At 47.8% G+C, this 13,395-nt stretch overlaps 1 protein-coding gene across 4 annotated transcripts in view; it reads left to right on the top strand.

Annotated features, from left to right (window-relative positions):
- The window catches only part of LOC144179215 (monocarboxylate transporter 12-like), a 118,118-nt gene that overhangs the window by 102,771 nt on the left and 1,952 nt on the right, over nucleotides 1–13,395 (top strand). For all 4 annotated transcript variants that reach the window (XM_077707482.1, XM_077707481.1, XM_077707484.1 and 1 more), the window contains exons 3-6: nucleotides 4,381–4,524; nucleotides 7,437–8,588; nucleotides 10,115–10,240; nucleotides 11,120–13,395. The exon at nucleotides 11,120–13,395 is cut by the window's right edge and continues 1,952 nt beyond it. In XM_077707482.1, the coding sequence (XP_077563608.1) occupies nucleotides 4,381–4,524; nucleotides 7,437–8,588; nucleotides 10,115–10,240; nucleotides 11,120–11,379 (1,682 nt within the window). In that variant the 3' untranslated portion in view covers nucleotides 11,380–13,395. The remainder of the gene's footprint in view (nucleotides 1–4,380; nucleotides 4,525–7,436; nucleotides 8,589–10,114; nucleotides 10,241–11,119) is intronic.

Genomic DNA, 13,395 nt, shown 5'->3' with positions numbered 1-13,395 from the left:
AACACGGTCTCTACGAATCAAACTCTGGTAAGGTTAAAGACAGCGGTCAGGCATACATATTTGCTGTTGCGATATGTATTTATTCTTGTTAATTACACTCCGTGACTTAACCTTAGTCATTGCCGGAGGGGCAGACGGGGAAAGGGAGTTGGAGGATGGGGGGGGGGGGGGGGGGGGGCTGTTTTTTTAATGTATAAGAGAAGAGAGCCGGGGGCCATCTTCCTGTATCTTGTGGACCCTTCGGGATGGGTCCACTCCTGCAGAATTTGTGGCCAGACTTTCCCGCATGGGACTCTCCGACTGGCGTCAAACGTGGCATTTCTCTCCCGGGCGAGCGATAAAGGCGGGCGGATCACCATTTCCCGGCGATGCTTCACTTCTCAAGTAGCTTCCGCTTTGTACCCCACGCGTCGAATCGAAACGTGGGTTAAAGGGATGCGTTAACTCTTTCTGAAACGGAGCTTGAGCGGGTGACAGAAACTATCAGGATGTTACTGCACAACGGAATATTTCGCTACCTACCAACACATGAATGTTACTACGAGGTCAGATATAATTATTACATATTGGCTAGTGCACAAAAAAAAAACAAAGGAAGAGAGAGAGAGAGAGAGAGAAACAATGGAAGCACAAGAAACGAAGTCAGACGAAATAGGTGCTATATCAGTTATGAAGGAATCAGCTTGCCCAATTAACTATCCCCATCAACGGAAATGTTTACCGTGCGAGCGGTTGGAAGCTCATAGGGTCACATGGGCATCCAAGCGATGTGATCCCAGCGGCACCTGTAACCAACGCAGCAAGTGCGATGTGCTGAGCGTTCCGATCTGAGGGAGAAAGGAACTTGAGTCTGCATTCGTAGTACTACCTGAATTACAATCGCTACAACACAATCTCCCGTCCCTTCTAAACAGATATAAGCACACGGCAAACTTTAATTTTTGGGAACTGCGAAAATATTTTGTGACCTTGTAAAGTTGTAGACCTTTTTCGTTTTCTTTTTTCTCTGCAAGTTGTAGATGTTTGTGCTGCTTGGTTTTTATTCCTTGTCTGTAATGTTCTGCTGTTTGGGATTGATTTTGTATAATTTACACCCCAAAGCAAATCCCGTCTACCAATTTATGTAACCGGTCATTGAACTGAAAGACGGTTTAATCAGATTTATGGTTGTGTTGTTTACCGTTTCCGCATATTGGATGTATGTATATTATGTTATGTTATGTCACGAAACCGCGTCGAGCTTTGATGTTGTCGTTGTCGTTAATGCAATGTAACGGCTTGCTGGACCTCGTCAAGCTGCTATTGCAGCTTTTAGCTCAGCAACCAAACACACATTTTTGGTAAATAAAAGAAAGCTACTTGTCCCCACAAAAAAAAAAATGTCCTTCACATGGTATGCCAAGTGCATGCGTGCAGCATTGTTTATTTATTTATTTATTATACCTTACAGGCCCATTGAAGAGCATTGAGTAAGGGGAGTTACATTTTTGAAAGAACACAAAAAAAAATAGTGGGGAAAAAGAAGAAAAGACAAGTACACAATATAGAGTTTGGGTAATCGGCTTACAGACGTAAATGAAACACGTCATACACGTTTCTAACAGACAATGATCACAAACGCACAGGGTTTTTGTGGAATAAAAAACATCACAAAAACACAAATACAAGGGGGAAACACCCATAAACAGTAACAATATTATTCTAGCAATTCATCATTACACAATTACTAGAAAAATGTCGATGCAGATTATCGCTAAAGCCATCTTGACTAAGTATGGATGCAATTTGGTCAGGAAGATCATTCCAGTGCATGATTGCTCGAGGCAATGCAGATGAATTGAAAGCAAGCGTCTTGCCAAAAATTCGCGTGAAACTATGACTATTATGAAGGCGGCGTGACGTACGTACTGGGGCGTTAAGAGGAAGTGGGTTGGGTGTGACGCGAACTATGTATTTATGAAAAAGGCATAATAGCGCGATAGTGCGACGGGTATCTAGCGGCTGAAGTGATAACTCTTGTTTGATTTGGGTAACGCTAAGATGACAGTCGTACTTGCGTGTAATAAATCTGGCGGCTCTGTTTTGAATAGATTCCAGCTGGACGATTAGGTAGTTTTGGTGAGGGGACCAGATCGCCGACGCGTATTCTAGCTGTGAACGAATAAAGGTTAGATACGCATGTTTGCGGACAAGGGCTGGTGCGTATCGTAAATTTCGCCGCAGATAACCGAGCGATTTAGAAGCCTTTGCGCAGATGGCGGAAATGTGGGTACTCCAAGAGAGATTAGGTGTTAGATGAACACCAAGATATTTATAGGAAGCGGCTTGCGAAACTGCACTGTGGTTGATGGAATAAAGAAAATCTGAATTATCGTGTTTCCGACTAAAAGACATTACTTTGCATTTACTCAAATTAAGTGACATTTGCCATGTATTACACCACTTGTAGATTATGTTTAAGTCATTTTGTAAGGAAAGGTGGTCGTTAAGGCTAATAATCGTACGATATATAATACAATCGTCAGCAAAGAGTCGTATCCGTGATGAGATGTTGAGGGGCAAGTCATTTATGTAGATCAGGAACAGTAACGGGCCCAGGACGCTCCCCTGGGGAACTCCAGAAGTAACATCAGCGAGATGTGAAGAAAAGTTGTTGACCACGGTAAATTGTTGGCGCATAGACAGAAAGTTCCGAATCCATGATAAAGTTAAAGAATCCAGGCAAAGGGCTGATAGTTTTGTAATGAGGCGGGAATGAGCAACACGGTCGAACTCTTTTGAAAAATCAAGGAAAATGCAGTCTGTTTGTTGGTTAGCATTCATGTTAGAGTGTAGGTCGGTTATAAATTCCAGCAGTTGTGTATCACATGACAGGCCTTTTCTGAAACCATGCTGATGTACGAAAAAAAGTTGTTGGATTCGAGGTGTTTATACACGTTAGATGCAATAATGTGCTCCAGTAGTTTACAGCATATGCACGTCAAAGAAATCGGGCGATAATTTTCGGGTGCATGTTTGTTATTGGATTTGAAAATGGGAACAACCTTGGCGATTTTCCAGTCGGCAGGTAACAGACCTGATGTCAATGATTTACTGAAAATATGGAACAGAATTTGACTAGAGATGTGCACAGTGTTCTTTAATATTTTTTAATTGATGTTATCGACACCAGATGAAGTGGAAACTTTAAGACTGCCAATTAGTGAAGCGATGCCTTCAGGAGTAATATTAATTGGCTGCATATACCTGTAATCGTATTCGGGAACCATGGGTATGGTGGAATGATCTTCCTGGGTGAATACCGACGAGAAGAAATGGTTGAATGCATGCGTACACGCATGTTCCTGAAGGGGAACACCGTTGTCACCATGTATTGCAATGTCATTATTAGAACGATTGTTTGAAATTGTCTTCCAAAACTTTCTGGGGTTATTTTTTAACAGCGAAGGTAAATCCTCAGAAAAGTATTTTTTTTTTTGGCACTGTGTACTGCAGAGTTAAAAGTTCTCAGAAATTCCTTATATTTGGCCCATGACGACGCACTGGAAGTAGATTTAGCACTCTTATACAATCGTTTCTTTTTGTTTCGCATGTTTCTGAGTTGTCTGTTGAACCACGGATTAGATTGATCATTTTTTATTGTTATTAAAGGCACGTGTTTATCGACCAGTTCGGCTATCTTGTTCTTGAAGAGCACCCAGCTGTCATCCACAGACCGGGAACTGAATGAGGGTAGAAAGGATTCATTGAAGAATTCCTCCAATTCTGCGTTCATTTTCCTGTATTTACCTTTGTTATAATCGCGTATTTTTTTAATGATGGCACCTGGAAATTTTAAAGGAGTGTTAAATGTAAACTGAATGAGCTTATGATCGCTGAACCCATCGATGTATGATACGGATATGCTTTCCGGTGCAGTGGTTAATACAAGATCTAAGATGTTAGACCCTCGAGTGTGTTCGTCTATAACTTGAACAAGGTTGAAGTCTAGAGTTAAGTTAATGAATTCGGTTGAAGTGCTACAGGGAGCTGAGAGGAGCGACCAATCAATGAGAGGGAAATTAAAGTCCCCGAAAAGGTAGACTATATCAGCAGGGCATTGTTTCAAGGCACAAGATATACTTTCACGCAGTTCCTTCAAGAAGGATGGATCGGAGTCAGGTGGACGGTAGCAGGCGCCTATTAAGACCTTAGCGGATGCTGTCACGCATGCAGCCCAAGCTTATCAGATCCTTAGGTTGCCTAATATGCGGACGAAACTTAGCCTTTCCCTTCACGACCACTTTGCTGGCAGGGGCTAATTTTGTGTCTCGGCTGATTTCCCCTTGCTTTCTGTTGTTGTAATTGCATTAAATTGGTCATATTTTTGCTCGTCAACAGGACCGGCTGCGGCTGGCCTGGCGAACGCCTTCGGCTGCCGTGCGGTGACAATCAGCGGGAGCTTACTGGCGGCCGCTGGCTTCTGCGGCGCAGTCTTCGCACAGAGCATTGTACAACTCTACATCACCATCGGACTTCTTAGCGGTGAGAGCTGCTACTGTGTTTCTGGCTTCCTTATTGCAGGGCCGTTGCATATACACTGGCAATGTGAGGGTTTGTTTCGAATTTTTGCATTTTTTTGTTATTAAAGCGAAGGCCGTTATGCCACTTGTCCCAGCTTGACTGCACGGGCATCGAGTATTTAGGACTGCAGTCTAAGACTAGCTCGCTTCGCCGCCTATGCGGACCACACCGCATCGCCGGTTCTACAGTGCTTGCGCAACACCGTCGATGCCAGAACTCTCACCGCTCTGAGAGTCTGAGGGTTTACTGACATCCCACAAGTAGGCAGACTCCGCGCTTTCATTTTATCTTGACGCGATTCCCTTCGCGATGAGTCCAAGTTTTATAGCTGGGAACTCAAATAAAACGTGAGTTTTTGTTTTTTCACAAGCATTGTTCTTTAATTTTTTAAACTGAAACCATACATTAATATTTTTATATGGTTTCAGCCGACCTTATATAGTTAGTCAAATCACTGATAAATTTCAACGCTTTTGCAGTTGCAACCAAGATGAGTAGGCGAACAGTGGAAACAACATTGCGTCACCATAGCGGCCTTCTGCAGCGATATCTGGTAATATAAAGGGCGCCTTCTGTATAGACCGTTTACACACGGCCTCCGCGATCGGCGTCCGGCGGCGCGCCGCGCCGCCGGCAGCCGATCGCGGAGGCCGTGGTTTACAGCGAGCGGTTAGGCCCGCCTTAGCCAGATGGCGCCAGTGCCGTAATCGCCACTACTATTCTTTTCCAGTTTCGGTTTCACCGTAGACTTCCATTGTCCGCTCGTAGTGCGCCGTTAGCGTAATAGATTAGGCAAAAAAAAAAGTCATAATTTCATGTTGTGGACGCAGTCGGAGTTCATTTTGGTCGTCGCGAAATGGAGCAGAACGTTCGCGGAAGCGCTCCAATGTACGGAAGCATCTGCGGTGAGGCACCACCAAGCGTGATTCAGTCATTCGCTCCTAACAGTTCAGGTTTCCTGAATAGGCTTCTGTGCCGCGCTCATTAAGGCAGGTAGATCAGACGAAGTGCGGAAAAGCGGAAAAAAAACGTTATCAATTACAACTGTGGCTGCGCCCTGAACGAGCATCACGTACATTTCGAAGAGCTCTTTCGACGACACCAGTACCTGAAATCTTGAGCGGTACAGTTCGCTGCGCAAGTTGTTTAGGTAGGTCACTCCACCAGTACATTGTCAGCGCAGCCACAACTGAGGCTGCACAAAATAGAAGTTCGTCGCTTCAACTCTTCGAATCCTTTCAATCGGTGGCATACATGGTTATCGCAGCCAAGCCATTTCGTCACAAATAAGTAGATCTTGCTGCAGCAAATATGACGAAAATTACTGCACGAATTCACCAGTAACAATAAAAACTAAGGACATATCCAAAAAATTACCATGTTGCATATATATATGCTACCAGACCTATTATGTAATTCATAATAAAAAATGCTCAGATCCGCAGCCTTATGTACCAGATCGGGCAATATTTGTATGTGTAACGAAGCTTGATCACCCGATTTGAGCGATTTAGAAGCTTGATTGTACGCACAAGTATTATTTCGCCATTTGCGCGCAATCGCGCCTAGCGTTAACAGCCACGCGTATGCGATTTTTTACATCCACTGTATGCTCCATATGGCCCTTTCAACATGTGTGTTTCCATAGCCGCAAATTAGCACATACCGAACAAGCAACAGCTAATAAGGCGGAACAGGTATACAAAGCAGACCGCGTCAGCTGTAATAAGCTGCCGCTTTTTCATCGCACGTCGAAACATGAACGATCAGCAAAGAAGTATTATACAACTTACTCACCCATGCAGGGTTACTTTGTTTTAGAACTCTTCGTATTCATAAAATAGTGCCTCCACAGCCAACCAGGCCGGAAAGGAAAGTTTTCAAAGCAAGCTTCATAACGTTATTAATACATGCAGAATTGAGTTTTGTTTCACGGTGTTACTGCCCTAGCTTTTTATTTTGTTACTTCAAGGTAGTACGTAAAATTGGAAACAACATAATCCCTCGGACAGCTTTAATTATTTGTGTTGAGTTTACCGTGGCTAAGGGCATGGCAAGAAATACCGCGTGCTCAAACAAGGATAGAAGAAGACGAAGACGAAGCGGGTGGGCAGCGGGGGCTGAGCGTGAGCACGCAATAAAGGAGAAAGAAGTGGTTCGACCTTGCAGCAAGGCTGTCGGCCTCTTCACTGTCTCTACAATTTGGACGAAACGCGTAAACAGGAAACTAGGCGACGAACCCCAATCAAAACAGCGCTAAAACAACTTTTATGTGAGATTTTTTGTTACTAAATATTCTCTGAGCGTTGGAACACCCTACTTAGTTGGACAACAAGACCTATTCACAGCAACACTCAGAAAATTGTGAAATTCGCCCATCCAGCCGCGCCGGCACTCGCCAATGCGCACGGGCAGCAGCGAAGGCCATGGTGAGGCGTTCTAAAAGGCCGTCCATGCCGTATGACGTCACACCCGCCAATATGGCCGTGTCCAGGGCGCCGCGCTGTAAACGGTTTCTAATTTTCAGTTATCTAACCCATGAGAACCGGTTTGGCGCACGAGTTAACAGCTCTAGGTGAAGAAGCATTTCTGTTACGCTGGTCCACACGTTTCATTGCGGTAAGGGACAAGACCTTGAGCATCTCTATAGAGCCGTATTGAGGTGCTCCTTACGTGCACTCCTTGTGGACTTTCTGTCAATTAGTTTTCGTAGTAGGTTGTTCCCACCACAGAGATTTGTTTTGCAGTGTGTTGAATGCCCGGACCACTGATTGAGTAACTTTCTTCTGTTTTTACGGCAGCGCTGTAACCACTAGTCGCTACTCCCTGATGCACGTTTTTAATGAATAATCCTTTCACATCTGTCTTCGCAGGAATCGGCTTCGGCCTCATCTTCTTGCCCGCGGCGGTCAACATCAGCTTCTACTTCGAGAAAAAGCGGGCCTTCGCCACCGGCATCGCCGTCTGCGGGTCCGGAATCGGAGGCTTCCTGTTGGCGCCCTGCTGCCAGCTGCTGGTCGCCGAGTTCGGCTGGCGGGGCTCCATGCTGATCCTGGCGGGCATGAGCCTCAACTGCTGCGTGGTGGGCGCCCTGTTCCGGCCCATTGAGGAGCCGGAGCCGAAGCCCGAGCCAGTGCCCCTCAAGCCGCTGCTGCTGCGGATCAAGGAGGCGCGCGACGCCATGACCAAGTGGGACTCGGAAGAGGACGGCATCGACGAGACGCTTATCGCGGGACAACGCCGCAAGCGCAGCTGTCCGCCGCCCCGTATCGTCCACGACGTGATCTTGAGCAGCGAGGAGCGCAGTGCTTCCAGCTCGACAAGCGGCAGCAACAACAGCCCACCTCCGCCGTACTCCGAGGCCGTGAAGACGGAGCAGCAGTTCAACTGCTGCCACAACAACAACCAGCTGCGCGTCGACTACAAGCCCGTGGCCCCCGTTCTGCGGAGGATGTCTTTTCCGAGGAGCGGCAGCCCGAGGCCACGCCGCATGACGGCGCCCGAGATGAGGCCCTTCTACCGGCAGGACATCCTCTTCAGCGCCAGCCTGCTGCGCATCCCGGAGTACCGCTCGCAGAGGGACATCAACTCGTACCACCAGAGCATCGCCAACCTGCCCAAGCCGGGCCCGCAGAAAAAGTGGGGCTGCCTCTCCCCAGAGCTGACGGACACGTTCACGCAGATGCTCGACGTCTCGCTGCTGACCAGCCCGACCTTCATGATGCTCGCCGTGTCCGGGTTCATGACCCTGGCGGGGTTCTTCGTTCCCTTCATGTACATCGTGGACAAGGCCATCATGTCCGGCATCTCGCCCGACAAGGCCGCCTTCATTCTCTCGGCCATCGGCATCACGAACACTGTGGGCCGCGTGTTCTCCGGCTGGGTGTCCGACCGGCCGCAGGTGAACGCGCTCTGCATCAACAACGTGGCCCTGACGGTGGGCGGACTTGCCACCGCCCTGTGTCCCTTTTTCGAGACCTACACCATGCTGCTCGTCTACAGCGCTGTCTTCGGCTTCTCCATAGGTGAGCCGGTTGATAGTATAAAGTTACGCCCGGGCCTCGTATTCTTCCATATTCCCTCGATATAACCAAGCCATAAAACTCACACCGATGACGTCATTTCCGCTTCTGGAGCTTGCAAAGGCGCAGCGGAGTTGAGGCTGTCGTTTTGGGTATTAAAACGCTGTTTTTAAGCGTGTTTTCGACCTAAGATGATCATGCAGGCTACGCAGCTTTCGGACAGCTCAGCGACTGAAGTAGTCCATCTCAAACAAAGACACTGAGCTGAGAGCTGACGTATTGAGGAACAGAAGTCGCAGTTCTGGAATTAAAGCAAGCAGCTAGTTGCTTAACATAGTACAGTTTTGTGTCTCAGTAAAATAAGCCACGAACAGCCCCAAAGTCACTGAGTTGCAAAAAGCTCTAGTTGTAGAGAGAAAGCTGTCTGATCAACGACATTGGGCCTAAATGCGGTTCTAGCGTCTGGCTTGCAAAGTGGTGAGCAAAGCGGAGCTAGTTGGTATTACTGCATTGTGGAACAGCGCTAAAATACACAAGGACACACGCTAGGAGCATGCCACAGACGCTGACTATCGAAGAGGTTATTAGGCAGGAAGGCAACCTGTATACAACAAACTGGTCATGCTCAGCGCGCAAACTGTAGAATATGAACAATATAAAACTTTCTGGACCCTCTCACGTCTAAAGCCCAGTAACCAGCCATCTAAAGTCCGTGTAATACCCCTGCTACACTAGCGTCCGAATGCAATTTGAACCAAATGTCATTTCACTCAAATGCCAAGTTGTGCTGCTATACTAGGTTTTGAAATGCCATTCGGCTCAAATGACATTCTAGCCAAATGAGCACCGAGAGAGACATTTGGGGTTTCAAATGCCCTTTCTAGCACCCTCGCACGCAGGGTCTTCGATCGGCAATAAAAAATATAATACGTCCGTACGTAGAACAAACAAAATATTTTTGTTTGTGGAACTTGGTTGACTGTTCATTTACTTAAAATATGAAATCAACATGCTTAATTTTCATACTCTAAAAACCAGTGGGTAAGTTGCAAAAAAATAATAAAACTACGCAATACAGCCGCCACATTAGAGTCAAAACTGGTGTCTCTTCTAGTCTGATATCATTTTACTGCCTTAGACTACTCCTAAATTTGATTGTTGTTTTATTGTACGAAAATGGAATGGGGCGACAACAGCGCCACTACAGCACGGCGACCAATTGTGAAAGCTTTCAAATGCCATCGAAATTGTAGTGTAGCACGGCGGATTCTGAATGGCGTTCGAAGCACCCCATTTGAGTAAAATGACATTTGTTTCAAATGACATTCGGACAGTAGTGTAGCTGGGGGGAGACGGGTATAAGAACGGGTGGTTAACGCCCTGATTTCTCCTGCTTTTGATGTGAGATACGCCTAAATTCTAGAATACTATAACGACAGTGCGCGAAGGGAGCTTGACGTTTTGTGTTCTTTTCTTTCTTGCTTCTCTCGTTCGCCGATATAACCTCGTTACCCGGTGTTCTCTTTCAGCCTGCTTCGCAGCTCTCCGGTCCATTATCGCCGTCGAGATGTTCGGCGTCGAGAAGCTCACAAATGCATTTGGACTGCTGCTGCTATTCCAAGGAGTGGCTTCCGTCATCGGCTCGCCTGTAGCCGGTGAGTGCATTCAGGGAAGCTCTTCGAACGTAACTAACTTACCGATGAGACACGTGCATCGATGGAAGTCGTGGACTCTGGTGACGTGAGGATGAACTAAACGCCGACCGAAAGTCACAAACCGGACAACATTTCCGGTTGTGCGTCAGGTGCTACGTGTTAGGACGTGCGATTACACATTTTCATGTTACAAGCAAAATATGAGACCTTCGAATGTCGTTCCACGAACTTCCTAAAATAGCGCATTCGTGCTCATATCTTCCTGCTTCGTTTACTCGTGATAGGGCGTCTATTTGTTATGCAACAGGCGCAGTTCGAAACCATTCGCTGACAGGCCTGTCAGCATAACTGTTGCGCTGAAGCATTTCAGAAAGATCACTTTGTTGCCATCTCACGATGTGCAGGTGTCTTGCACGTCGGATGGTGCGTATACCATCCATACCGAATAATATTTTTGCGTGTTGGTGTACCGTTTCGTCGGATCGCACTGATCTTGTGGCCGTAACTTGTGACAGAGATTGCAGCACACCCAATTTTTTTTTTTTTTTTAGGGCGCAAGTGCCCACAAGACGCTTCCGGCAGCGCAGATTAAGGCGAACACCTTCGCACCATTCCTTTCACGAAGGCAGCGTTTAGGTGCACAAACCCTAAAACAAGGGATACCTTACACGCGCATGTTCTAGACCGCAACACGGCGCAGAAATTCGCTGAAATCGTGCATAACTTTCCCTCTGCAGGTAGCTTTTCATGGGCGGACGCACCGCCTAAACCAAATAGCGCCGCTTGTGGGGTCAGGGCCCATCGAGGGCAGCGTATGCCTCAATGGATGTAGGCTTCCTTGCTTGATTAACCTGATTAACCCCACTTCCATCCACGCAGGTATCTTCTTCGATCTCACGGGCACGTACGACGCTTCCTTCTACATCGCCGGCGCAGTGATCACGCTATCGGGCCTCATGTGCTTCCCGCTTCTCTGGATATCGCGCTGGGAGAAGCGGCGCAACGAACCGGCACCGGTGCCCACCATCATCACGACCACCGTGACCAGCTGCGACAACGAGGACGACGAGGCCACACTTAACCATACCGAAGCGACCGCGAGCGACGACCAGTGCGAAGCTGTGCTGACCGCCACCTAGGGGCCCTGCGACAAACGGGAGGAAATCCAAAGACCGGAACCAGGCCCACCACTCCGCGCATACTCACTCGATCCCGCCCCGCCCCTCCGCCAATCGTGGGGCGTACAGATCCGGCGGCGGCAACACCGGGGCCAAGGCGGCGTCCTACAGGTCCCCGAGTTTCCAGACAGTGCCAGTCGCCGTCCGGAGGCCCTTGACGTCGAGGCAATGTTGTGAAAGACACGCCATGATCGCGTATAGCGCTGAGGACGTTTCGAACCCGGTGTCAAAAGCTTCCCGAGTGCAATCGCAACAGGCGTAGGACCGTTCAACCTTAGCCCTGGGTGGTCTGGGGCGAGATGCCTGCTAAATCCGGACATCATCGTCGAACCACTATAGCAGTGCCAGGAGGAATCCGTGCCGGTGGAATTGACTTGGCATGATAACGGCTGGTGCCACTGTGTGGAGAGGTGTTTCTGTGGTGTGCGCCCTGTGGTCGCTGTCAACGCCATCTTGTGTGAGACTCCGAGGATGCTTGGAAGGAAATGTACCGCCGGGACAGTTCATTAACGCGGACAGTGCGCGCGCATTCATAGACTACGCGTGCGGTCTCTTGTAGACAGATACGGTTGTATTCTTCCAGAAATCTGAAAAACAGGTCGTTGCCGCATTGTCACAACATATCCCGGTTGGCTAATTCGAAATTTCAGTAAGGAGCAAGGAAGCCGAAAGCGCTTCGAGGTGCTTGGGCAACGAAAACGGCCTTCTTTCAGTGATCGCATGCCGCATTCATTGCTCAGCCTTTCGTTCGATATAATTCAGACGCGTATTTAATGCTGGCGCTGACAGAGCCTCCGTAAAGTTCAACTGCGTTAAGTCCGACGAATTAATTAATATAGTTGGACGGGGTTAGTTTACACACACGGATAGGCATGTATAAATTCTGCCATTCTAATTTAAACGCTAAGTTTGGCTCACATCGACCGTCACACGGTGACATCCCACCGCAATAGTATGTTCTTTTTTTACTTGTAAAGATGAAATCAGGCCAAAATTACAACGCTTCAATTTAACATGTTAATTGCCGCGAGGAACGTAATTCACGTCTCAACAATTTCGTGCATACCTACGGCGCTTACGCACGGATGCAGGCAATGGCAATAACGCATCGCTGCTTTAGGAACAACGAATTCATTTTGCCATGCGCCGTGTTTAGGATATATGCTCCACTTCACTTGCTAAGTAATTGAGCCGCTATAATAATCGAAATGGGAACCCGTGAAAAAAATGGCGCAGCTAGCACTAGTGGTGCAAGGCAGGAGAAACAACAGAGCTGGCGGCCCCTCTCCCTTCGTCCCACGCGCAAGCCTGGACGACGACGCTTTACACAAGCCATTATACCATGTGTTGCGCAGTGACGTCACGGCTTGACGGGCGCCGGTGAGGCTCGGTGGAGCCATGGCTGGGCTAGCGAAGCGAGCGCAAAGCTATGCACAGCTGCGCTAGGGGTTGCTAGGCAACGCGAGCGGACGTCATCGCTCCTTGAGGTTTTCTGGCGTGACGGACGGGAAACGCTAGGCTTACACAGCTGTGTTGTTAAAAATTCAAGACTGAGTTAAAAAAAAAAAACACCAGGGGCGGTATTCTCGAGTTTTGTCCCTTTTGCGTCCCTTTCAAAAGTGTCCCTTTTGGCGAGCCCTGATTGGCTAAAAGCAAACAACCGGACGTGACGTAACGCAAGCGCAACAAACTTACTGCCAACGCCCATTGCTTAACCGGAAGTACGTCACGATGAAAGGGACTCAAAAGGGACAGTTACGAGAATACCGCCCCAGATTCGACTTCAAATTCTTGATTGAAAATCGGCACCAGTGCTTTTTAGCAAATGTTGTTACCGGGGTGTACTGTATGATTAGTGAACGTAACATGAACTTTGGCATAATACCATGTACATGGCTTTGTTCAAGTAACTGCATAGGCATGTTAGCGCCTCCCTCCCCCTTCCCCCTCCCCTTGCACTACATGTAGCAAAACACT

This window comes from Haemaphysalis longicornis, unplaced genomic scaffold, assembly GCF_048455015.1.
Source record: "Haemaphysalis longicornis isolate Haplotype H1 unplaced genomic scaffold, Haemaphysalis longicornis Haplotype H1 scaffold_4, whole genome shotgun sequence".
NCBI classification, from domain to species: domain Eukaryota; kingdom Metazoa; phylum Arthropoda; class Arachnida; order Ixodida; family Ixodidae; genus Haemaphysalis; species Haemaphysalis longicornis.
This window is presented reverse-complemented; position numbering and strand designations above follow the sequence as displayed.